Source organism: Ictidomys tridecemlineatus, chromosome 7 (genome assembly GCF_052094955.1).
Source record: "Ictidomys tridecemlineatus isolate mIctTri1 chromosome 7, mIctTri1.hap1, whole genome shotgun sequence".
Classification (NCBI taxonomy): domain Eukaryota; kingdom Metazoa; phylum Chordata; class Mammalia; order Rodentia; family Sciuridae; genus Ictidomys; species Ictidomys tridecemlineatus.
Window position 1 is genome coordinate 70,197,180 of NC_135483.1, and position 27,641 is coordinate 70,224,820.

Sequence of the window (27,641 nt, forward strand, 5' to 3'; positions counted from 1 at the left end):
ATTTTCAAAGTAAAATTCATAAAGTTTGGCGGTAGAGACTGCTTTGTGCCTTGTTACGTTTTATCGTCATTACTGCTGTTTTACTAAACAGATGAACAAAACCTGTTAGTAGAACGTGCCGCCTTCAGAAAAGTGACACTTGAACTGTATCGTTGGGTCCTTCCCTTCCAGGATTGTAAGCAGTTAGAAAACGTGGTTCATGTTCACGTCTGTCATTCTTATTGCAGAATTCTTGTTTTTTAAAAATAATGGAAAGCTGGGTACAGTGGCGCTTGCCTGTAATCCCAGCGGCTCGGGAGGCTAAGGAAGGAGGATCAAGTTCAAAGTGAGCCTCAGCGAGTTTAAGGCTGCTAAGCAACTCAGTGAGACCCTGTCTCTAAATAAAGTACAGAATAGGTCTGGGGATGTGGCACAGTGGTTGAGTGCCCTTGAGTTCAATCCCTGGTACCAAAGGAAAAAAAAAAACATAAAAAAGATTCAGAGTAAATTGTGGCAACACCATATCATGTCATCTTGTGACTCATCGATGGGTTCTGACACATCCTGTGCTGTATTGCAGCTGTATGACATGCTCGTGGAGACGGGGGAGCTGGATAACACTTATGTCATTTACACCGCTGACCATGGCTACCATATTGGGCAGTTTGGACTAGTCAAGGGGAAATCCATGCCATATGACTTCGATATCCGCGTGCCTTTCTTTATTCGTGGTCCAAGCATAGAACCGGGATCAACGTATGTATTTCTCTGTCTGCAACATTCGGCTGCCTCAGCTCATGCACTTCTGAGATAATCCAATTACTAATCTCAGTGTCTGGTTTCCTTTCATTCAAAACAAAAAAAGGTTATATGTAGGTTGATAATTTAGAAGATGAAAACCTTTCCCCGCTGCCACGTGTTAAATTAACTAACACGTACTGTTTAAACAGAAAGGAAGAATAACTATCGATGATTAATTCTCTCAATGATCAGAATCCGTATTTTTTTGGCCTGTGTACCTGGACACAATGTGATTTGGGGGAACAGATGTCATCTTTACCTTCTCTGAATCAGAAAGAGATACATTACTTTTTTTTTTTTTTTTAAACAACCAATACCATTCTCTCAGTTTTTAATTTTTAATCTTTTTAATTAGAAGAGGGCTGAGGATGTGCTTCGGTGGTGGCATGCTGCCTAGCATGTGCAAGGCACTGAGTTCAATCCTCAGTACCAAAAAACAAAATCTCTTCCCGGTGTGGTGGCACACACCTATTATCCCTGCAGCTGGGGAGGTTGAGGCAGAAGGATCACAAGTTCAAAGCCAGCCTCAGCAACTTAAGGAGGACCTAAGCAACTCAGTGAGACTCTGTATCTAAATAAAATATAAAAATGGGCTGGGGATGTGGCTCACTGCTTAAGTACCCCTGGATTCATTCCCTAGTACCAAGAATCATCATCATCATCATTACCATCTAAAAATTTTTTAAATTAATGAATTTTTTAAAAATTAAATGTTGTAAAGCAAGATTTACTTTTTAAAGGAAAGATTTAAGTGGCTAGTGTTCTATTTCTGTCACCTTGTCACCACTCGCTGGTCACTGCATCCCTTTCCATCTCTATTTTCCTATGATAAAATGGGTTCCACATGTCTTATACTGTGTTTTGTATAACGTGAGATCTTGTGCATAAAAGAATTACATGAAGGTTAAAAGAAAAGCATGGAAATATATTTCAAAATGCCTGTCATCTAGTCTGGACCCTGATATACCATTGGATAAGCTAGACAGGCATGTACATCCTGTCCCTGGTTCTGCTGGTGGTGGCGACAGAATACATAACCCAGATTTTCTAAATCTCACCCATGTGTCTCGTGTGTGTCACAGTGCACACTGAGGAGAGAGTGATGGGAGTAAGAAGGATTTCTCTGAAGAATGTTATTTTGTCTCTTATGATCATTAGCAACACCCTGGGAACTGTCACATCTATAGTTAGAAAGATTTATGTTGGAAAACCTTGGTAGCCTGAGTTAGATTCAACTCCGAAGTCGTGTGTTCTTTCTGAGAATATGGATTTTTAAAGCCCTGGTTCAACAGAGGAGTTATGAACCTGTCCAGTTTTAGAAGAAAGTATACAACCCACAAAAAGATAAAATCGGGCCACATCTTGTCTGGCAATGTGGCTGGAGCCCAAGGGTATGGGCACTCTCTCCAGCCCAGCCTCCTCCCCACCAAGAGTCCATTAATCTTGTTGTGTGCCATTGCTGCTTACTCACCCTGGAGAGATCCACCACCCATCCCTGGGAAACCAAAGATGAGGGGCGAGAAGAGTTGAAGACCAGTGAAAGAGCAGCCTTAGATGCCACCCTCCACTGGCTTTGGGGCTGAGCCTAACCATCTGTGTCTTTGCAGAGTCCCACAGATTGTTCTCAACATCGACCTGGCCCCTACCATCCTGGATATTGCTGGGCTCGACACGCCTCCTGATGTGGACGGCAAATCTGTCCTCAAACTTCTAGACCCAGAAAAGCCAGGAAACAGGTGCGTCAGAATTCCTTCTCTCAGCCATCCGCAAGCACCCAGGGCTCTGGCTGGCTCTCAGAGGCAGGCAACAGCTGAGAAAGCCAAGATAAAATACACTTTACCGGTGCAGATGGCCCCAAGCTGGGCCTTTCTCTGCCGTATGTGAATAGCACATGGATGGAGATGCAGTCTTGGTCTGCAGGAAGTGAGGGGTGTTTCTTTAAATAAACTGTTCGCACAGATCCATTTGGAAAAACATCCAGATGCCAGCAGTAAATATTATTATTTTGCTTTCAGGTTTCGAACAAACAAGAAGGCCAAAATTTGGCGAGATACATTCCTAGTGGAAAGAGGGTAATTATTGGTTCCTGGGGTGCTTCTGGGAACCATTCCTAGTGGGCAGCTCTCCCTGATGGATATTTTCTTTCTTCCTTTTATTTTTTTTTCTCCCTCCTATTTTGGTTTACTAAGCATGTGGATTTTGCAAGCCTAGTTGCAAGACTGAATGGTTTAGCGGCTTATTCTCTTCTGGCCAGGGGAGTAATTATTCCTGCATCACAATTGTAAAGAATAAATTATCGCAAGATGGGGCCAAAGCCTTTGCATCAGTACTGATTTACTGTTGCATTTCTCAACCTTGGTTTCTAACCAGACCAATCAACTTTCTCAACCAGCCTTCCCAAGTCCTTCTCTAATAGCCTCCAAGGCATGCCTGGTCCCCTACCTTCTCCTTCTTTTTCTTATGTTCCTGTCATTCCTTTAAACATATAAATTTAAGCCATTATAATTATTTCCATAGTCACTTTGGGTTCCCCTTTTGATTGGTTATGCTTATTGCCTTGTTTTTCTTTGTACATAAATTGGGAGCAAGAAAAGCATTTATGTCATTATTTATTAGCAAGAAGAACTTGATAATGCCCAATGTGTCGAAATTAAGGCAAGGACTCAGAAAATGTTGAAGTCCTATAGACAGAGCTTTACATTTACATCTTGCTATTTGAAGTATGTAGAGTCATGCAACAGGGGGAAAAATAAAAGAATGGGCAGGACTCAGGAAGGTAATGCTGATCACTTCTCACTTTTCCCTTTCTGTCAAAGCAAATTTCTACGAAAGAAGGAAGAATCTGGCAAAAATATCCAACAATCAAATCACTTGCCTAAATATGAGCGAGTCAAGGAACTGTGCCAGCAGGCCAGGTACCAGACAGCCTGTGAGCAGCCTGGGCAGGTGAGTGACACCACTCTTCTTCACCATCATTTATGCACCTCTCCATTACTAACTCAAAAGATTTTCAACTTACAAATAATGTACATTTGTGTAAATGTAAGTTTCCTTATGGTCATGAGGGCAAGTTCATTGTGACCCCTCTCCACTGACAGGCATGTGTAACTGTTCACACTGGCCCTCCTCATGACTACTTGAGCTCCCTCCAGTTAAAAAATATGGTGCTCTCAGAGAGAGAGTTCTATGCCTAAAGACAATGCTTCCACCAAGAAAAAAGTTCCTGGGGTTCCTGTTAACAAGTCATCAAACAGTGATCACAAGGTCACTCAGTCAAGACATGGGTTGATGCTGAGCCTCTGACAGTGAAGCACCCTAAGAGACATGATGGGGTGTTCCCTCCCTGAATTAATGTCAGATGTCATTAACACAGAGCAGAGGATAGAATTTATGACCAAGGTCAAGAAAGGAAAAACAAAACCACATTCTGTATGTGCATTCTTTCCACCTTTACTCACAAACATTTTGACATCAAATATTTCATGGTGATGAATCTTCATTAACAGAAGTATTAGTGTAGTACCTATTATAAGAAAAAAAAGAAATACTACACAATGAATTAATACCACTTCTAAAGAAAGTGAAGATATACAAACCTTAGCAATTTTAAAAACTCTTGACTGAAATCTGTACTAACTAAAAGGAAAACTGTACAAGCTAAAAGAAAATACCCGGTCATGTTGACAGATTGAATTTCTGCTAAAATCAGAGCAACTTAGAATAAAATCAGAGGAAAGGGAAAAGAACTTATTTTATTTTTTATTTTATTTTTAAAATTTTTGTTTATCTTATGAAAAGCACAATGCACCAGATTTTATATCTGTATTCACTCAATTTAATCCTGGTCTCTTTGAGTGAGGTTAGGTCATTTCATCCCCATCTCACAAATGGGCAGATGGTAAGTGGCAAAGCTGAGATCCAAAGAGGAGTTACTGATTCAAAAACTCAAGCCACTTGTTGCCCTCCAAGGTAAACTACGTTAAATATATAAAGAGAAGTTCAAATCCTAGATGTTTAAAATTTCTCTGACCTCTAGGTATTCACAAAATTTGCTGATGCCAGTTTAAGATAGCAGATTCATGAAATGGGCAGCCCGGTTATTATCAAACTGCCCTCATTCATTATGGTATTATTATATGGTAGCCAGCATATTAGGTAGATGATCAAAACAAACAACTTGATCCTACCTCTGTATTTCCTTATGCTTTTTTGTACACAGGATCCCTTTGAAATAAAAGAGGGTGGGGAGGGAGATCTGTCAAAGGAAGGAATAAAATCATGCCTTCATGTTCTTTTAGGAAGTCTTTATTTCAAGTGTTTAGTGGAGGAGCTTAGACCTATTCATTATATTTTAATTTGAAGTCTTCAAATCTTTCTCATGGCAGCTCTAAGTATTATTATGAATAAAGCCTCAGAATTGTTTTGTAGCTCTATGATTCTTATGAGCCAGCCTCAATAGACTAATTTACTTTTATTCAGGAGTTGGAAATGTTCAGTGTTAAATATGTCTCATGCAAATTGCTGATCTTATTCCTCTTTGAGTCCTCTAAACGGGAGTACGATAGCCATTTGGGAATAAGGTACACTGCCTCCCTACCTTTCAGGATACAATTTTGCCAATCTCTCCATATGGCTTGTACTGAAATTTTAATATATGTCCTAAAGGCCAAACGTAGCGTTAACTGGATGATGGTACTTGAGCATAAGCTCAGCACTCATGTGCTAAATGCTAACTGTATTAAAATTTTAATTTTACTTTTTCGTATTTGTCTCAACTTGTTTTGCTCCCATGAAATTCTTTGATATCTGGCTCACTGGAAATTTCCTATGCTGTTTTATTTCTGTGTGAATTAGTCTGAACTTAGATTCCATCACATGGATAGGAGGAACATTTAAAAGTGCCTGAATTAGTGGAATGAAGAATTAAGCTTTGCCCTGTAGGTAATTTCTTTCTACAGGATTTTTCAATTTGGGCAGAAATAAAGACCTGGCAAGATTATTAGGTTGCCTCAATCTTCAGTGAATAGTTGTTCTAATCTTGTAGTTGCTAGTGTCTGTCCCCAGGCCGGTGAGATCAGCACCCGCTGGGAGCATCTCAGAAATGCAGGTTCCCTGGCACCCCAGACACTGAGTCCGAGTCCCCAGTGGTGCTTTAAGAAGTATTCGGGTGACTCTGAAGCACATTTCTGGCCTCCTGGTGCTGCCTAAATCCCAACTTAGGAATCTGAGAACTGGACAGGGGTTGTGGCTCAGTGGTAGAATGCTTGTCTAGCACATGTGAAGCACTGGGTTCGATCCTCAGCACCACATAAAAATAAATAAATAAAATAAAAGTATTGTATCTGTCTACAGATAGAAATAAAACAATTAAAAAAAAAGAATCTGAGAACCTTGAAAATCTTGAGTCTCTTCAAAGCAGTCACCAAATCTGTGGATCAAACCGCATAATTCACGGAGTTCTATAGAATTTTATCTCCTGGCCCTCTGCTCTGACTACTTTCCGAAATGTCACTGTCTTAAAATGAAACAACAAAACAGAGTCCAGAACAATGAGATTCTGTTGTCCAGGATCAAGGTGACAACTAAGGCTACGCCACTTTGCTTGGAATCCACTGTCTTGATGTTGGGGTCACACCTGGCCTGTGCCCTGCTTTCTTCCTCTTACCCAGGTAATTGCCTACACACTAAGGAAGCACAGTTTTAGGGTTGACCCTCCATGGGGTGTAGCAGAAAAATCAGCACCATTAGCCCCCTTTATTCCTAATCCCCAGGGAGAGCATATGGCTCCCTCCCATTACACCCCTGTGCCTGGTCACCTAACCAGAGCCAAGAGGGTGTGTGTGTGGTATAAAGCAGAGTAAATAAATAAAGGAAGAAAGAATAGGAGGTCAAAAGGTTTGGGTTGGAAAACAGTTACCTCCACTTTCTAACAGTGTCTTCTTGAACAAGTCTTTCAATTTCTTCTGAGTTGCAGGTCTTCTATCTCTAAAATAGAGAAAATTAGCCTCACTCTTATGAGGATTAAGGGCTAGGTGAGACTGAGATCTATTTTCTCCACTGTGTGAAGGCTGGGTATTTCTATTGTTCCAGACCGACTTACCTGTTGTTTTCATTTCTATGAAACCAGCAGGGAATTAAAATGGGCTGGAATCCCAAGCGCTTGGCATCAGTCCTTGACAATGTGCACAGAGCAACCAGCAGGGACTAATTAAGACAACATGGACATATGTGTTTACACTACTTCCATGTTTCTGAATTAATCCAAGACAAAGTGTGAATTCCCACCATTCTCTCAGCTAGGCATTACACCACCCCCCAAGCACATTTCTGTACACACACACATGTACATGTTCATGTGCAATTCTCAACTTTTGTCTTAAAAGACTTCTGTTTACCAGAGAATGGATCCATGATGCTCAATTCTGGCTACACATGGGAATCACCTGAGTGAGCTTTTGAAAACCAGTAATGCACCACCTCACCCCAAACCAATCAGATTTTAAATGTCTTAATGCAAGACCAAGGCATCCGTATTTTTTTTAAAATAATGTTAAAAACTCCAGGCCTAAAATCAGAGAATGTCAAAGTTAGAAGGAGTCTTAGCAATCTTCCAGTTGAATGGTATCATTTTCCTGATAAGGAAGTTTTGGTCCAGAAAACTTAAGCTAACCTGCATCTTTTCACCTCAAATTGAGTAGTTTCTAACCTGTGACATACAATCTCTTTGGCAGGTTAAGATGGTATATTTTTCCCTTCAAAACTGCAAATGGCATTTGTATTAATGGTAACAGCTACTCACAGCACCTAGGGTGTGGTTCTCAGCTCTGACTGCACAGCAGAATCTTTAGAAATGATGCGATGGTTCACTCCTGTAATCCCAGCACTTGGGAGGCTGAAGCAAGAGAGTCAATTACTAGTTCAAAGCCCACCTCAGCTATTTAGCAAAGCTGTAATTAATTTAGTGAGTCCCTGTCTCAAAATAAAATATTAAAAAGGGGTAGGGATGTGGCTCAGTGGTTAAATGCCCCTGGGTTCACTCCCTGGTGCCAAGAAAAAAAAAATGCTAATGTTCAAGTCCACCTCAGGTAGATTATGTCAGAACCTTGCGAGTAGGGATGCAGGTATCAGCTCAATTTCAAGTCCTGGGGATTATTTCTCTGAACAGCCCAGGTTAAGAACCATAAATGCCAAATGAGTATTATTGGGTGGTATTTTTTTTTTTCCTTTTTTCTTCCTCTAGGTATAGACATCATCTCCTTAAATTAGAGTTGCATAAAAGAGAAATTCCCTGGGCATCCAATTGGGAAGTACAATTTTTTTTAATGTATTCTCTGCCATTTCATGGGAAAAAGTGAACCTTGATTTGTTTTTCATAGAGCAAATGTCCTTTGTGGAGTTGTTAAATTCCAGCATCTTGACAGTTTTGTATGCCTTTCTACTATTGTGTCGATGACAAATCAGAGATGATATCAAGCAAGCTGGTAGAATTGTAAAGGAAATTAGAATGTTGTTTGTTGAGTAGAAACCAGTTTAGCTCCAGGATCTATGTTCCTCTGAATGAATGAAAAAAATATATATAAATATATATTACACACACACATACACACACACACACACACACACACACACACATTCACACACATTCCATATCCCTCTGGCCCTTTATGACACCCTGCAGAGCATGAATTAAAAAGATATTTACTAGTTAAGATCTGGATAGAATTGTTAATTTGCCAGAAATTGACAGCCTGTTTCCAGAACCTCCCAGAACCCTGGTTAAAAGAACAGCATGGCTCCAGGCATCCCCTGTACCTCTGGATTCTGGGGGCACACCCCAAAGGACTGAGCTCCTGCTGCCATCCTCCGACTGAATTCCCACCTGTACTCAGGCTGTGCAGACCACTCAGCCTTCTAGCCTCAACCTCCACTAAAGCACACCTCTGAAAAGTTGTGCATCTCCTTATATCTTTTGCTTCTGTGCATTTGGTTCCAGACAAGTCAGAAACAAATGTAAGAACAGGCATTTGACACAAAAACTACACCGTGTGGCCCCAAACTCTTTACACCTTGTCTTCTTTTCCACCACTTCCCAACAGCCTGCTCTGGTCAGGTGCTCATCCCAGTTTCTGATCTGCATGTGAATTGCTACTTCTGCCTTCCCAAAATCCTCTCCCCTCACTGATGCCCATCTGAAGACCCACCCCCCTCCCCCAAATCATTCTGCTTTTGAAGGCACCGTTCAAGGTGCCTTGGGATTACACCCTGGGTCCACCACTTTCTTAGTATATGACCATGGTGAGTTTTTTAACTTCATCTGCCTCACTTTGTTCAGCTGTAAAATGGACATAATAATACCTACCACAGAGCATTGCTGTAAGAATTATGAGTTACACATTAAATCAAGCACCTGAGACAATGTCTGGCACACAGCAAGCACTCAATAAATGTTGGCTATTGATTGTTGGCCAAGGTTAGTTCACCAGCTGTATTTTTCCTGAAGTACTGACTTCTTACAACATTCTAACACTTATTTTTCCAAATGATTGGGTCAAAATCTAAATGAAGAAACCTTTATCTCTCTTCTGCTTCTCCTTTCCACTCCCCTGCCTGCCCCCATACACACCCCATCCGGTCTCTACTCACCTAAAAACAGTTATTTCACATTGCTGAGAAAATTCGATAGTGGTTTGAGCTAAGTAGCAGTTTGGACAAGAATATTTATATTTTTCTAGTATTCCCCAGTGCTGACATAAAAGTTTAAATTTATGTCCATATTTCAGGGAACTATGTTTTCATGATGTTGATACGGTCTACAGGATGATAATCAAATTGTCAAAATCAGATTGTCAAAATTACTGTATCATTATTACATTTCAGATTACCATGATTTGACCTGCATTATGCCCAAATCCATATAATAAGATACATAGTAACAGAGAACCAATGTGTATGTGTGCATGTGTGTGCATCAAATTAAGCTTCCATTGCAGTTTACATTTTTTTGTCTCATTTTTTTATTTGTTCATTGCAGCTTACATTTGAAAAAGCTATAGTCAATTTTTTTGTTTCTTATTCGTAGAAACAGGCATAAGTAGATCTAAATATGAACATAAAAAAAAAATCCCTAACCAACCTGGAATCTATGAAATTCAAAGTGTAGAAACTGCAGTGATTGCTTAGTTGTTACTTCAAGTAGAAGAAGTAACCAGCAATGTACCATCATCTAACATTCTGCTGAGCATCATGCCTGGAAAACTGTTCTATATGACAGATATTGTGGCCATTTTATACACGAAGAGGCTAAAACTTGGGAAAAATAGACTCTTGAAGAGTGACAAATGATAGTTCATGTGTGTATGTTTCAAAGTCACAGCCTTTTTTGGCCATAGAGGGATGCACCTATAGTCCCAGTTTTTGGGAGACTAAGGCAGAAGTTTTGTATGAGCCCAAGAGTTTGGTATCAGCCTAAGAATTATAGCAAGACCCCTCTCAAATAAAATAAAATAAAAACTACAACCTCTCCCTCTAAATAGTTATTATGCACAGTTTACCATCAGGAAATACTGGTTTGTTCAGGAATTATGTTTACCTAAACATTTATAAAGGTCTGGTCCAGATTCCTGGAGTGAATCTTCTCCTCAGAACTCCAAAGCACTTAACAATTGAATCGCATGACTTACCCCCCAGGCCAGGAGAAGCAAATATTGTTTGGCCAGGTGTGGAATCTGGAAGAACAGAAAGAGTCTGCAGTGTGCTCAAAGCCATGAGTTAGCAGCAAAAGACAGTTCAACTTGAGGTCTTCAGATGCCCAACCCAGTACTTATCTCTATTGAAAAATGGCTCCCTCTCATCAAGTTTACATTAGCTGTAATTGTTTGAGTAATAAATACAGTCGTGTGAGGGAATGGATAACAGTAATAGCAGCTGTGTTCCAGAGCACCTGCCATGTGCTGGCTTCTTCCTGTGGATAGTCTGTGATGCTCAGGGCTCTGCCCAGGCTTCTCACAGCTGCCTTGCAGAGGGCCACAGAGCCGTGTGATAGAGGGGGCTCTATTCAAATCCAGGCTTTCTAGTTTGAAAGTCTAGAATTTTTCTTCAAGCCACTCCAAATGGGTATTACATACCCTTCCCAAGACCAAGACAGGATACAGGTAATATTCACTGTCCCAATAAATGACTTAAGGTAGTTGTGTAAGTAGAATGAATAAATTCATATAAAGTACTCCAGACCAGACCCTGGTATCAAGGAAGAGTTTGATGGTTCTGATGATAAAGATGATGATGAACAAAACTGTTTGAAAGGGGTTTGATCTATTTTGATATATTTCTCATCTAACTAGCTATGCATGTACCCTTGTACCAAAATAACCATTCCTCCTGATTTATATATAGGCAGATACATTGAATCAAATACTAATACAAAATTACCTAACAGAAGAATTCTGTTTTGATCCGTGTGACAGCTGAATTTCTGCAAAGGCCCTTGTTGAGCAGAGCTCATTTCTGGGGCTGATTGCGCGTTCCATTAACAGGTGCCTCCCCTGGGCTCAGATTTTCATCTGAAGGCAAAATCGTCTCTTCTCCTTGTTTTGACTGTTTAAATGGCTTGCAGCATTGGTTTCGAAGTAATTCTTTACAAAAATTTCCTTTCTCTGCCTCCATCTATAAACTCTCCCAGCAAAATCACCATTTTTAGTGGCAGCTATTTCAAGGTTTTATTGCACAGTCATAAAAAGTGTCATGATATGGAACACTAAAATGACTGTGGTAAATGTGTGGTAATTATATTTCATTGAAATTCCTAGTATGCTTGCCACTAAGAAGATTTTTCGAAGCCTCTAGCTAATTACTTCATCTAATAGGGTCTGTAACTCTTTCAGAGGGTCCATGGTAGAGAAAGTAATTGACACTTGTCAGTGACTCTTGCTTTATCCCAGGTAGGTGTGTAAAACTATGTATACCTAGAGTGTATGTGGGTGTACATGTGTGTGCATGTATGCACAAATACACACATATATGTGTATTTGATTTTGTGTGATACCTCATCCACACCAGACACGGCCAGACAACTAGTGTGGTTAAATTCCTCTTCAGAAAGAAAAAAAAAAACTCTCTTTCCCTTGATCTCTATCCTCACAGGAAATCAACCAGGAATTTGGCTAATGGGAAAATGTAAGTTAGATTCCAATACACTAAGTTGCTAAAAATTCTGCCTATGTGTTTGTGTTCCATAGGAATCTACTTACACCATCATTTTTTCTGGGCCAATGAAAAAAAAGCAGGTTTTTTGTTTTGTTTTTTGTTTTCTTTTGGTACTGAGGATTGATTGAATCCAGGGGTGCTTAAATGCTGAACTGCATCCCCAGCCCTTTTTATATTTTATTTAGATACAGAGTCTCACTGAGTTGCTTTAGGACCTCACTAAGTTGCTGAGGATGATTTTGAACTGTGTCAGCCTCCGAGCCACTGGGATTACAAGTGTACACCACCGTGCCCAACTAAAAAAGCAAATTTTTAAATAGATTTGGTGATGAAAATACAGAAAAAAAGAAAGAAAAGAATTTACTATAATTGTGTGATATAAAAATTAACACTTGAAGCGAGGTGCCTGTAATCCCAGCATCTCGGAGAGCTGAGGCTGGAGGATCACAAGGAATAATGGTGCACTCCTGTAGTCCCAACTACTAGCAAAGTAGGATGGGAAAACAGCTTGAACCAAGAATTCATAACTAGCCTGGGCAATAAAGCATGATCTATCTCAAAATATTAATAATAATACCAAAGTCAATGTCATTTGCAACTACAGACAGACCATTATTTATTCAAAAATAAAATTGGTTCCATTTTTCAGATACTAGGTAGAGTGCTTCTTAAGCACCTATTTGCCTGTGGCTTTGAATGCACTGGCCCCTTCTTTTGCTACTGGAGACATCAAGTAGTCAACTCTTACTTATTAAATGCTAGAGGTAGATACCTGGTAAATGGAGAAGTCTCAAGTCATTTGGACTTAAGAGTTATAGATCTACACACACCTTCAAGCACTACTAATTCCCAATTTTTTTTGAGCTATGAAAAGTTATTTATTTTGCATCACTTTTCACCAGCAAGAATCCTATATGGAATATAGCTATTTTTTAGTGTAGTTGTCTCTCAGTTTCTGAAAACTTTTTGAGAATTTCACAGCACCTTCTGGAGCTAATTGGACATAACTACGAGGCCTGGAAATCCAGGGTCTCCGGCAAAACCTGGCAACAGGTCACATGTAGTTTTCAACCATGTGTAAGTCACCTGTCAATAACCCGGGAGAGAGAATGGGCAAAACTGGTTATTCTTAAGTAGAGCACATGTCCTGAAGGATTGATGCACTGGTTGTATTTAATAATCCAAATGGAGTCATTTTCTGACCCAATTACATCAGTACATTTCTAGAAACACCTTTCTTTGCACGAGCCGCATCCGTAGATACCTACATCCTCCTCAAAGACTCATGCATCTGAGCTGTTCTGAAATATATCCCTCCTTCCTTCCCAATGGACTCGATGCAAAGAGGACCCCAATTGCTAATGTATAGCAGGGGTTTTTAACCCCAACTGCACATAATAATCACTTGGAGAGCTTCTGAAAATCCCAAGGTCCAGCCAAGTTTGAGAACCCCACATGTGACCTACCTTCCTTGGGCCTGATCATATTAAATTCACATTATTTTTAGTTAAGTATTCTCTAAATCCTTAGACTATTCTTGTTTGTTCCCTTTTCATGAGTCGATTAATAGGTTGCCTTGATTCTCTCACAGAAGATGCTAAACATTCAAGACATTCTAGCCAAGGTTGGGTGTGGTGATGCATGCCTGTAATCCCAGATACTAGGGATGCTGAGGCAAGAGGATTTCAAGTTCAAAGCCAGCCTCAGCAACTTAGTGAGGCCCTAGGTAACTTAGCAAGATCCTGTCTGAAAATAAAAAATAAAAAGGTCTGCACCCCTGGGTTTAATCCATGGTAGTAAAATAAATAAATAAATAAAAATAAAATATACATCCTAGCCAACCCACAAATAAAAGTATACTTTAAAATGGTTTGAATCACACAAATTCAATAACAGCAGGAGTATAAAGGGCTAAAACAAAATCATAGAATGAGCTCTATCTATCTGGGGTCTGGGAAGTGTCCAGTAGAATTATCAAAGCAGCTCGGAGTTGCATTTCTTCAATGTAAATTCCCTTAACAGAAAATGAAGGGTGACTCTAGGTCTCTAGTTCATCATGATATTTCTGTGTACAAGTTTCATTTACCTTCTTCCAAAGCCTTCTGGGACCCTTGGCCAATCTCAACTTGGCATTAGTATACTTTGCAACCAAGATATTACTCCCAATGTGATATGGACACAATGAGGGGATAGATAGGAGATCATTTTAAATGGTGCATGAAAGAAATCTTTTTAAAAATATTTATTATTTTAACAAATTTGGAAATATATAAGTGGCACAACACATAATTTTGCAGATATTATTGTGCTGGCCAGAATTTAGAAATGTGTGCATTTAAAGTATCAATGCATAGAGGCACATAGGTGATACTCATAAATAGAAAGGAGGAAAAAGATAAAAGTTTGATTTGTCCGTACTTTCACTAAATTTTGTCAACTTCTAGTTGAGGCTTGTATTCTTCCTGACTCCCAAGTTAATACATGAGGAAGGAGAAGGGGTAGGGATGCAAGTAAAAAGAAGTTATTAAGTGCTTCCCTCCGCTGCTGGTACTGGGAATTGAACCCAGGGGTGCTTAACCAATAAGCCACATCCCTTTTTATATTTTATTTGGGGACAGGTCTCTGTAAGTTGCATAGGGCCTCCCTAAGTTGCTGAGGCTAGATTTGAACTTGCGATCCTCCTGCCTCAGCCTCCCAAACCTCTCGGATTACAGGCTTGCTCACCATGCCCAGTTTAAGTCTTTAAATGTAGAGAATCCCATAAAATGACCTCCCTCACTCCGAGGGTGAAGGACTATTTTTTCAACCAGTTACTCCGGAAGTTCTGGAGATACTGAGCCCTGAAGCAGGTCATACTTATTTAGAAATGAACCTATAGCATCTGCAGCAGGCTTGATAAGTAGCTCCAAGTAGAAACCCAGGACAGGTTCCCATGAGTACCCACTTCTCCTAGCAGCATCCCACAGGGTGTGCAGGGTTTGTAGTAAGAAAAGAAGATGAAAGGCAACCTGACCAGTTTGCCAGCACCTGGGATGGACTCTGATTAAACCCATTTCTGTCTTTCTCATGTGCCACCCTTCCCTGTCTGGTGTTAGAAATTCAGGGCCAGAGAACAAAGCAGCCAGGTTTGTTTTTCCAGAGCAAGAGAGGTCTGGCGAAAAACAGCCCTGACAGCTGTGCCTGTGTCTTGGTGAAGGAAGGACTTTCACGTTTTTCTTCCAAGACTGTTTAGTCTGCATGCTGAGGATTCATATATCAGTTTTTGGCTCTCGTGTCTTTGGGGTAGTTATGATTTCCATTGATTTCGTCGTCATCTGTATTTGCCTACAATGAAAGAAGCAGAACTGAGAACAGAGTTATTGCAGGGTCACTTAAAACTTGGCTTTCTTCATTCATTCTCACAGCACGGACAGTGCTTCTTTAAAAGGGAGTGGGGTGCACTCCTAAGGCCCTAGTCCTTAATAAATAACACCTGGATCCGAATCCTCAACTCCTCTCCCATTGGCTTTTGCAGAAATGGCAGTGCATTGAGGACACATCTGGGAAGCTTCGAATTCACAAGTGTAAAGGGCCCAGTGACCTGCTCACCGTCCGGCAGAGTACGCGGAACCTCTACTCTCGCGGTTTCCATGACAAGGACAAAGAGTGCAGTTGCAGAGAGTCTGGTTACCGAGCCAGCAGAAGCCAGAGGAAGAGTCAGAGGCAGTTCCTGAGAAACCAGGGGACTCCAAGTAAGACAAACGTTTGTGACCACCGCAATGGCAGGCCACGGCCTTAGATAAAAGTTCCCCTTGCCACATTTCAGATATTATCAATGCACAGTTTTCAGACCAAAAGAAAATCATTGCTCTGTTTAAAATAAGAAAGCTAATATCAAATTGAAATTTCACTCTCTAAATATTCCCACGTAAGCATAGAATGAAAATAGGTTTAGTAAAAACACCAGATTCAAGACTTATGTACAAATAAAAACTATAAAATGGTTATTCCAAAGGGTAAAGAGTAAGGTTTAGGTCCATTTTGTTTTACTTTCATGCTAATGTCCTGATTTTTCTGCCTTAAGTTGCTTTAAACAATAATCCAAGGCATCAATGCATATGCATTTCAGAGGAAAAGCATAAACACCTTTTTTTTTTAGGGCATATATTTTAATCTGCTTTGGGACAAAATATATATTTTTTTTAGATTTTGTCAACTTATTGGATATTGTTAACTGGCAGGGTCAAACTAGTTGAATTTGGTGTGAAATGTATGACCTGGAATTCTATTTATAAATATTATCAGGCCACTTTGAGATACCTATCATTATTATAAATATGAAAACCAGCCGGCCCACACTTTCAGTAGAAGAATGGGAGTCTGGCGCCATCTAGTGGAATAATGTAAAAAGTGGCTCACTTCTGTGGTGGTTTTCTATACTCCTTTGGAAATAAGAAACATGAATTCTGTGGCCAAGATCTGGAAATCCAGTCACTCGTGAGAAAAATATATGCCCTTAAAATGGTGTTTTTATCTTGGATGAGAGGTTTTAGGGTTATGAATCCTAGATCATTCATCCAAAATCATGAGTATATTCTTTATATATGTGCATATTTTTCTCAAAGTCAATTAACTTTCAACAAATTCTTAAAAGAATTCATAACCCAAAAACCTAAGAAGATTTTCATTCTTCCTGAGAGAATATTCCAGTCTCAAATCATTCACATAATGCTATCAAATTCAAAATCAGAACTGGAGGTGTAGCTTAGTGGTAGTGCATTTGCCTGATAGATAGAAAACCCCTCTTCCAATCCTCAGCACCAAAAAATAAAATAAAATAAAAATAAAAAAAGAAAGAAGAAAAGAAAGAAAAAAAAAGAAATTAAAAACCAACAAGGGACAAGGTCTCCTGACACTCTCCTTGGGGAACAAAACTGAAGCACAAAAGTTTATCTTAGAAGCAGAGTCATTCCTTCTCTTTAGAAAGTTAGAGATCACACATATTTTTCCACGTTGGACACAAGCTGTTTCAATTGCATGGAATATTGTGTGTTTGAGAGCAGAAGTGAGTTTCTTTCTTTTTTCTACAATAGTAGAACTTGTGGGCATGCCCCGTGACCCGCTGTCATGGAGACCCACCACTCAACTGAACAGGGCAAGGTCCTACAAGAGCTGTCTTGGAGCAGAGAGATTCTGATTCTTTGTCTGATCTGCCCCCTTCTTTTTATTTTAGCATCAGGTTGGAGAGATAAGGCCAGAGGAGTGTACCCACAGAGTCTAAGTGCATCTGGTAAACAGGGGACAATGTTTGCACATTAAAGTTCTTAGCTGGGTGGGACCCAATGAGCAATTAGTAAGTAACATTCCATGGTCACCAGAAAACATGCTGGCCTGTGCCTTGACTTACCCTCCATTTGCCAGATATGGAAAGTCACTTGGCTGGCACAAGCAAAATTTAATAATTTTTTAAACATATCTTTTCCTTTTTGTGCAAATACAGCATATCTAGAACATTCAGCTTTTTACAAAAGCAGCCCAAAGTCATAGTAAAACCGTAGCCTGAGAGGTTCTAGTCATAACTCCTACTGCCTTGCAGAATGTATGTGATGGTCAAAGCTTCAGTTCTCTCATTCATAAAATAAGGATGATAACACCAAATCTACGAGCTTGTTTTGAGAATCTTAAAAAAGATTATAGATTCAAGATAAATAAAAGGTGTACAAAGCATAGTAAAAGCTCAGTATATATTTGGGGTGAGGGTAACAGGGAATTGAACCCAGGGGTATCTAGGTGACTTTGAATCAAGGTGACCTTGGAGATCACCTAGATTTGTCCCCTCAGTTGAGACTCCCATGAGATGACCATGAGGTGGCACTGCCAGGACAAGAGCCCCACTTCCCAAGGTGAATCCCAGAGCCCCGCGATGCCCCAGAGCAGAGCAGCCTGCACTCCTTGTCCCTCTCCAAGGCCCTCACAGTGCCGGTGATCATTTTCTTCCTTCCTAAACTGCATCAGATCATCCATATTAACCTCACTTCCCTCATTTGCAGAGTACAAGCCCCGATTTGTCCATACCCGGCAGACACGCTCCTTGTCTGTTGAATTTGAAGGAGAAATATATGACATAAATCTGGAAGAGGAAGAATTGCAAGTGTTGCAGCCAAGAAGCATTGCCAAGCGTCATGATGAAGGCCACAGGGTGTTGGGAGGCCGCCAGGCCGCTGGCGGTGGCAATAGGGATGAGCTGCTGGCAGACAGCAGCAATGCCGTGGGTCTACCAACCACTGTCCGCGTGACACACAAGTAAGAAGGTTTAGGTGTTCTCTAGGTTTCAGATCAAAGTGGCCCCCTGCCCCAGATCATTACCGCTGGCACTTTGTAAAAGGTATCAACTTGGCTTTGGAGAGGCGGGCCAAGGCCTGGCCTCCAGGACACCTGGGGGTTAAGGAAGCCACAAGAGGTGTGCTTTGTGCTCAATTTCTCTTTAACACTAATCAACTGGGAATCCAGCCAGGGCAATTCTGTCACATCCTGACTTAGCAGGCCTGGGTTCCTGCCCCTAAGCACTTACCCTTTAGTAGGCAGCAAGAAGAAGATGGAAACGGTTATGGAAGCTGGGAGAGGTTCTTCCACATGCATGGCCACTGTCCCTTAGAGCATTGTAAAGTCACAGCCTCAGAAACAAAACACAGGGATCACAAAGAAGCTCTAGAAACTGGCGTCGTTTGGGGATGGGTGTAAGTTGCAGAAAACGCCTGACCTGACTCAGATCGTGAGAGCAGGGAGATCCTTGAAGTCTAGCAGACAGGCAAGGGAAATGACTCCCCTGTGGCTTTCAAGGACTCAAGTGGTCTTTGGTTCCTCCCCAGATCAACTTACTTTCTTGATAAAGAAATGTTTTCTTTCTGACATGATTAGCAAGACATTTGTTTTTTTCCTAATGTCATCACTTTGGGAACATGGGGTACTGTGAGTTCTGCCACGGTTTTTATCTCTGGGACTAGTCTCCAGGCACTTGTAGTTGTTAGAATTACATGCTTAGAGATTTAGGCCAGGGTTTGTTTCTCTTGACAGCAGGGATTGACCCGTATCCCACCTACTTTCTCTCTCTCTCCCTAACACTTTTTCTTTGCTTCAAAGTTAATGGAGGAACAAGGGGTCCCCAATACTGGGGGAAGGGGGGAGAAAACTTGACAGAGTACTTAAGACAAGCTCTTTTTTTTAGCCAAATGAATAAAACAGAATGATTATTCCCATTTTTTATTCTGCATTTCTTCAAATAGCCATCTGCATTATGGTTGTGGATACCTCTTTTACTTTTCTATGTGTATTTGCTCAGGCTTTCCAAGCTTGAATTTAGGGTGGAAACAATTCATGGGTTCATAATGCAAGATGCCTCCCCAGGTGATCTCAAGGATGATCTCTGTCACAGAGAGGTGACACTCTCCTTTGCCGGAACAGTAGCAGGGGACACATTCTCATTTACCCTTGTCTAGGGATCAGCTCCAATCTCACTAGTAAAGGGTTTTGAGGATAATAAGTTCTCTTTGCTATCTATCCCTTGTGTTTTTTAAAATTAGAATATAAACTTATTTCTCATGTTTTAATTTTTGTTGTTGTTATCGGTTTTTGCAGGTGTTTTATTCTTCCAAATGATACCATCCATTGTGAGAGAGAACTGTATCATTCAGCCAGAGCCTGGAAGGATCATAAGGCATACATTGATAAAGAGGTCAGCATGATGTCCTTGTAAGATTATTCCAAGTCCAGTTCTTGTATGGTGGTGCACACTTGTAATCTTAGCAACTCGTGAGTCTGAGCCAGGAATATTGCCAGTTCAAGGCTAGCCTGAGCAACGTAAAGAGATTACTCAAAATGTAAAAATTTAAAAGAAGATCTGGAGATATAGCTCAAGCAACCCTGAGTTCCATCCCCTTACCAAAAAAATAAATAAAATATATACGGATTCAGTTTACCAGAATCTGGCAGGATGGGACATAACCACTGTATGAATCTCCTTTTTTATAATTTCATGAAAAATAGAAAACTGGTCAAAGTATTTATAATTCTCCTGTGGTTTAGTGATAGTCCTGCTGCTGAAAACAAAACAGGGTGTGAGAAGAGAATGTGGATTGACTCAATGATATTTTGACCATCTGTTCAACAAAAGGATTCAGTAATAAAAGCAGCACCTGTTAATGTTTATCCATTACACTTCAGCTGGAATACAGAGATAGATGTAATTCTAGGCCTTGTTTGTTTTTAAATTAATTGCCATCTTGAATAGTTATAACTAAGGAACACAGTAAACAGGATGAAAAGAAAAAGTATTTTAGAAAGAAAATCCTGAGGTTGCCAGACACGGTTGCACACGTCTGCAATCCCAGCAGCCCAAGAGGCTAAGGTGGGAAGATAGTAAGTTCAAAGCCAGCCTCAGCAACTTAGGGAGATCCTGTCCCTAAACAAAAAAATAAAAAGGGCAGGAGGTGTGGCTCAGTGGTTAAGCACCCCTGAGTTCAAACCCTGGCACAAAAGAGAGAGAGGGGGGGGGGAGGGAGGGGGGGACAGAAAAAAAGATCCTGATGTTAAAATGTAATGATTTGAATACATTTTTCCAGATTGAAGTTCTGCAAGATAAAATTAAGAATTTGAGAGAAGTGAGGGGACACCTAAAGAGAAGAAAGCCCGAGGAATGTAGCTGCAGTAAGCAAAGGTGAGCAAGTGCCCATCCCTCGGTCTGCTTTCTATGCCCATTTTTACACAGCTAGAGTGGTGAGCTGGAGGCTCATTTCTTTATTCCCAACACCAAGCTTCATATGAATACATTAACATAAAGTATTATGACCTCACCTATATAAGTCAAGTATGCCATGAATTTTAAGCAAAAGATTTTTTTTAAGTCCTGACAAACCACAATAGTGACAACAGAGTAACTGCCTGCCGTCTATGTTGCTTCAAAAAAAAAAAATGAACTCTTTGATCAAATGCAAGGTTATGAAGATTCATTTTGTAACCCTCTGACCTGCAGCTATTACAATAAAGAAAAAGGTGTAAAAAGACAAGAGAAATTGAAGAGCCATCTTCACCCCTTCAAGTAAGTGACTCCTTTTTCCGTGTTTGCTGGGAGTTGAGAACCGTCTACTGGTCCCTTGAAAAGTAGCAAGGGATCCTGAGGTTTCAAATGGTGCTGTTTTGGCAGAGATAGATCCACATAGATCCTTGACACATAGTTCAAGCCTCACCAAGGGACCACGCAAGGCTTCTGTAATCCTTTGACGGACAGCCATGCGGAGCTTCCTCTGTAACCCTGCCTGCACACTCTGCTACTCATAGGAGACCAGGAATAGGTTTTTCTGCATACACTGCCATCTGTGGAAAGTGGCTAAGAGTTACAGACCCTCTTAATTAGGTCAGTGTGTTCTAAAGAGCAGCCTGTTATAGCGTTGAATTCTGAAACTGCAAAGAAATCATGGATATTTTAAAATAATCCAGAATTTGCACATAAAAAGAGATTTAGCATTTGAACTGCAATGAAGTTTAATCCTTGTGTGGAAAAGCAATAAATAGCTGGGCATGGTGGTGTACGCTTGTAATCCAGTGGCTCAGGAGGCTGAGGCAGGAGATTCGCAAGTTCAAAGCCAGCCTCAGCAACTTAGAGAGGCCCTAAGCAACTCAGTGAGACCCTGTCTCTAGGAAAAAAAAAAAAAAAAGAAGAAGGTTGGGGTTGTGGTTCAGTGGTTAAGCACCCCTGGGTTCAATCCTGGTACCAGAAAAAAAAAAAAAAAAAAAAAAAAGCAAGATAATAAAGATTTTTTTTAAATCAGCTTTCCAAACCTGTTTTTAAAACTGTCTAATGCAAGCCATCTGGTTCAACTAACTATTGACCTTATTGATACTGAGCTACCAGAAATTTAAGCCCCTTGTCCAAAGGGTGTGGCTAGCAGGATCCATTGATTTAACTTGACATTTATCTCAATTGATGCTTACATGTAAATAAGAAAAAAGGTGTTGATGGTTTTAAGGTTTAATAAGTTCTGAGCCCGTTCTCACTTATTGAGTTTGCCCTCACTATTGCTGATTATATTTTGAAGTTCTCTGTAAAAAGTAAAGGTCATCTATTATTGGATGTATCTAAATGTTGGTGCAAGACTCACAACAATGATCTTATTTTTCATCAAGAAAGTACCTTCTCATCATTAAAAAAAAAAAAATCCCTTCTATTGGAACAGGGAGGCTGCTCAAGAAGTTGACAGCAAACTGCAACTTTTTAAGGAGAACCGCCGGAGGAAGAAGGAGAGGAAGGAGAAGAAACGCCAGAGGAAGGGGGAGGAGTGCAGCCTACCTGGCCTCACCTGCTTCACCCACGACAACAACCACTGGCAGACGGCCCCATTCTGGAACTGTAAGTTGCTCCTTCTAAATGCCACTTCCCGCCACCCTGCAGAGAAATGGTATGGCCCATACCATAGTTACTCAGTCTGGGGATTCAGCAGCACAGTTCCAAGAATCCAGGGAGATTCAAGAGGAAAGCATCACATTATATTTTATACTTGAATTATTTTTCCAAAAAAAAAACCCAGATTTTTCTCTTTAGAAAAATTTTTGGCATTTTTGACCTGATGCATTATAGTTTCACGTAGGGATGGGATTTGTTTCACATATTCATACATGCCCCCAGTGGTATTTTTTTTTTAATATCAAGCTTCTTTCAGGGTTCTTCTTCCTGATGATGTTTCACAGAGTAGCCAGCACCTGGCAGAGTTACTACCCCGTAAGACTGCTCTATAAGAAAATAACAATGAATGCAGGGACAATTTCACCCCCCCAAATTTTGTTTCTACTTTATTTCACATGCATACTGCAAGTGTAACATAGGAAAATAAAAGAGCGGTGAGGGTGCCTTAAACTCTGAGCCAATATCCACTTCATCTCATCCTACTTCAGGGTCAACATCCTTCTTATAGAATAGTAAAGACTCCATAAAAGTATTTGGCTTTGCATTGATTCCCTTAGGATACAGAATTATCATGCACTTTTTAAATTAAAGTTTTTATTTTCTTTAATGATCTATGTACAATTTACCTAGGACGTATAGAAATAATACCTTAGAATTTTGTGGTATGTTCTCCCAATTGAAGGCTTGCCAGCCCATGGAGTAGATAAAAGCTCCCATCTTCCGATTGAGATGATCTCTGGAGTCCAGTGGGGCCTGTTTCTCAAACTGGGATTTGGAAATCCCAAGGAATCCACAGACCATCCTTGAGAGGGCTGAAGTCCTAGGCAGCAGGATTTTTGTTTTATCATTTTGTTTTGATGTTTCTCAGTTTGCATTTACATCAAGACCAGATGACTCTGAAAGTTATTGCATTTATCTTAGATAGAGTTCCTAAAATGGAGCTGGAGACTCTCTGAGGGTTATTCAGATTGCTGAGGGTCTGTTCTCTGCCCGGCTCTGAGCTACAGGTCAACAATGCAATACCGAACAGGACACCTGGTTCTGTAACTTCTTAATAAATTCTAATGGTGGAGAGGGTGAGCAAAGAAAGTAAATGAAATAAATAAACTAATTACAAGTTGTAATCATGTGATATGGGAAACTGATCAAAAATTTTAAAGGGACTCAGGGTGGGGATGATGGGTATGTTGGTCAGCTTTTCATTGCTATGACAAAATTCCTGAGATAATCAACTTTTAAAAAGGAAAGGTCTATTTTGAATCACACTTTGGGAGGTTTCAGTCCTTAGCTGGCCTCTGTGATTGGAGGCCTATGGAAAGACAAGTCGTCATAGTGGGAGCACATGGTAGAAGAAGCTGCTTGCCTTACTGCAGCCAGGAAGCAAAGAGAGAAAAAGGAAGGGGCCAGGGTCCCAGTCCCCTTCAAGGGTTTCAATGTCCCCAATGACAAAAGAGCTCCCAGCTGCCCCCACTCTTAAAGTTTTATCACCTCCCAATAACGCCCATCTGGGGAAAGAGCATTTAATACTTGAGCCTTTGGGAAACATCCCAGATCCAAGCTGCAGCAGTGGGGTGACACTGGAGCTGAAACCTAAAGAGTGGAGAAAAGTCACCCCAATGGAAGGGAGCCACATCCCACAGAGGGAACCCAGGAGCAGGGGTTCTGAGGAAGTGACGAACTTGGTGCATTCCAGGTTGGAAAGCCCCTCAAAAGAGGGGACATTCAAAACAGGGAGTTAGAGTTGGCTCCCGCCAGAAGCAGGTCCTTGTACCTCTCTGTGCTTTCTTGCCTGAGCTGAGGTACCCTGCCCAAACCTCTATTTCCTCACCTGCACCCCTGCCAGGCCTCCTATTTGATCTCCCAGACTCCTCTTGCTCTCACCAATCCATTCCGCACAGAGTCAGAATGAGCTCCTAATAACATCCCCTTTTTTCTTAGACTAAAATGCAAAATCCTTAACATATCCCATGAAGCCTTGCACACTCCAGTTTAGTCCTACTCTGAAACCTTTTTGTCCCTCCCACCCTGGCCTACTTCTCTCTTCCTCAGTCATCCGGAGCCCTCTCCCTACGCCTGTCAAACATGGACTCGTCCTTTCAGACCTCAATTACAAAGTCTCTTCTCACAGACATCATCCCTGGGCCTCAGACCAGGTTAATCCCCTATCACACACCTAGCCCCCCTTATCCATGGGTTCTGCACCCTCAGATTCAACTAACCACACTTGGAATATATTCAGAAAAAAATGCTATCTGTATGAACATGCACAGACCTGTTTATTTATTTTTTCATTATTTTCTGAATAATACAGTATGACAGCTATGTACACAGTTGTATTAGGTATTCCAAGTAATCTAGTGATTTAAAGTATATAGCAGGATGTGCACTGTGTGTATGCAAATACTCAGACATTTTCTGTAAGGGATTTGAGCATCTAAAGACTTTGGCATCCTTGGAGGATTCTGGAATCAATCCCACACGGATACTGAAGAACAACTGCACACTCTGAAGTGAGCTCTACTGTGTCTCTATTGGAATTGCCATATTTGCAATTATACATTATCATTGTCGTTTTTAGATTTTGTTTTCACTTAACATTTGTCTTCCCATTGGACTTCCAGTTTCTCAGATAAGATACCATGTCTATGTAACAATGTCTCCCCTGACACAGAGGAAATGCAGAACCAATGTTAGGTAAATAAATAAGCATACAAGCAAACTACCCCGTCCAAGATCAACTCATGTCAATTTAACTAAGCTTTGAGTGCCTGCCTCTGGGTGTGACCGCTACCAATGTGAGGAACGTAAAAGGGAGTAAGATAGTCTCCTGTCATTTGGCTTTCAGGAACAAAGTGGAGAATAGGCCTCATTTAAACCAAACTTGTGTTTTTCCCAGTGGACAACATTCTTGGTATTGATCTTCTGGAACAGCTAGAATTTCTTGTTTCCACAACAAACCACAGTTTAAAAAATATATATTTTATATTAGAACCCTGTGTACACATATGCAAATACATATGTGTATCTATGTGTATGTGTTACATAAATGGTATATATGTGATGTACATAGTGAAATTTAAAATTTGAAGAGTAATATATGTGATATGCTTTGATATATTTTATCTCCTATTTCATATTTTAATGTTCTTATTCCCCTATTCCTTCTATTAGCAGTGCCAACTTGAATCCTTGGCATTGTAGTAGGTACTCAAAAGTAACAGCAAAAAAAATAAAATTTTTAAAAAAAATATATATATATAATAAGAGAGAGAGAGAGAGAGAGAGGATCATGATCTCTAAACATTTTTGACTATGCACCACTATCAGTTTTTAAAATGAACACAGTCTATAATTTTACCATACTAATTTGTCCTGTACACTATGAAAATTCACAAAATAAAAATTTTAAAAGACACAAAAGTAAAGAATCTTTAAAAATTATTTTCAATTGATCCTTTAGGGGTCCCAAAATATGTGGCTTACATTTATTAAGTGCGCTTTTGTTCTTTTTTCAATCTCGATGTCATTCTTTACAATGTGGGGAACCAAAAGGTCATTTTGGAAATGTGGTCTTAGTGACTGCCTTGATTTGAAAAATATCTTGGAAAGATGTGATGACTCAATAGATGTGTATCCTTAGCATGCTGAGTCAATTAGGGTATTTGTTTTTTAAAGTACTACTGTTAACTAAACAGTCTTTTTATTTTACTTCATTTCATTTTATGTCTGTGTGTGTGTGTGTGTGTGTGTGTGTGTGTGTGTGTGTGTGTGTGATGTTGGGGATTGAACCCAGGGCATTATGCGTGTGAGACAAACATTCTACTAATTTTGAGCTATAACCCCAACCCTTAAGCAGTCATTTTTATTGAAATTTCACTTATAAATTCTCATCACTCCTGAGATTCATCAATTATTCTTTCAAAGCAATCAAAAGATATTATATTAGTATATTTTATAAAACAAGCTCAAACCCTATTTAAAATATTGATTTGGATGATTTATGCACAGATTAGAAAGTTCTGGTTCCATGGGTTTTAAGTTATTTAGATATGAGTTAAATGCTTAACTAAAAATAATATAAATTATGAATAAAATAGCACCTGCTTTCAATGAAAAAAAATCATATAACAATGAAATCATTCTCAATCATCCATTTCTAAGATGTAAAAACATGACAGGATTGAGTGAGGAGAGCATAGAACACAGAATTTTTAGGTCAGTAACACTACTGTGTATGAAAATATAATGGCAGATGATTGCCATTATATATGGTCCAAACCCATAGAATGTACAATCACAATAGTGCTGATATGTCAAAGTAGGTTCATCATTTCTAACAAATGAGCCTGTTGTGGGATGTCAGTACTAAGGGAGGTTGTATATCCATGGGGATATATGTGAACACTCTTACATTCCTCTCAAATTTTCTGTGAACCTGCTACACCAAAAAATAAAATCTATTGATTTTTTTTAGAACAATCAGTTTTTACTTATTGTTTAAAATATCCCTTTTCATTTAAATGGACAGATTTAGTGTATCTTATACTACAAAGGACAATAGAGTCTAGCAGTTAAGAATAAGCCTGTAGTCAGACCCCCACAATGCCAATTGTCAACTATTCAACCAGGACAAATTACTTAACTTCTCTGTGCCTTGGTTTTCTCATGGGCAAAATGAGGATGATAATAATAAACTGTCCCCAAAGGTTAATTTGCGAATTCAGTGAGCTAATACATGTAAAACGTATAATGTACAAGGAATATTTGCCTATCCTAATAAGTATGCCTATTCTAATTAGTTTGAAAATATTTGCTAGGCACTATGTTCCTGAAACTCGATTACCATTGTCAGGAAGGTCAGCAAAGTTGTACCTTTTGCCTTTTTGGAAATAAGAGTGGATTATTTGTTTTTAAATTTGATAATCTCTTTTCAATACTTTGTACCAGGCAATTTCTGCATGGTACAAAAGATGTTCAGGTCAAAGCCAATCACATATTAAAATGAGTCTACAGTGATTTCAAATGACATCATCCTAGAATCCACTAACCTGGGTTCAAGCCTTCTCCAAAACCTTGCATACTGCAGAACCCTGTCTTTCCATTGACCATTTTTCCCACTGGCCACGTGACCTAGAGAACAGGCAATAGCACCAGTTCCATTTCTTTCCTTTTTCAAAAAAGGTAAAAAACAACTATCAGGAGATGTTCTGATAATTTTTTCCCA

The 27,641-nt window shown here is 39.9% G+C and overlaps 1 protein-coding gene across 5 annotated transcripts in view; it reads left to right on the forward strand.

Moving 5' to 3' along the window:
- Nucleotides 1-27,641, forward strand: part of Sulf1 (sulfatase 1) — a 175,404-nt gene that overhangs the window by 138,879 nt on the left and 8,884 nt on the right. For 4 of the 5 annotated variants that reach the window (XM_005322934.5, XM_078017146.1, XM_021724879.3 and 1 more), the window contains 10 exons: nucleotides 560-735; nucleotides 2,388-2,516; nucleotides 2,796-2,852; nucleotides 3,597-3,726; nucleotides 15,497-15,713; nucleotides 18,012-18,264; nucleotides 19,597-19,693; nucleotides 20,580-20,674; nucleotides 20,990-21,055; nucleotides 22,191-22,363. In XM_005322934.5, the coding sequence (XP_005322991.1) occupies nucleotides 560-735; nucleotides 2,388-2,516; nucleotides 2,796-2,852; nucleotides 3,597-3,726; nucleotides 15,497-15,713; nucleotides 18,012-18,264; nucleotides 19,597-19,693; nucleotides 20,580-20,674; nucleotides 20,990-21,055; nucleotides 22,191-22,363 (1,393 nt within the window). The remainder of the gene's footprint in view (nucleotides 1-559; nucleotides 736-2,387; nucleotides 2,517-2,795; nucleotides 2,853-3,596; nucleotides 3,727-15,496; nucleotides 15,714-18,011; nucleotides 18,265-19,596; nucleotides 19,694-20,579; nucleotides 20,675-20,989; nucleotides 21,056-22,190; nucleotides 22,364-27,641) is intronic. The other variant, XM_078017147.1, reaches the window with a different exon arrangement.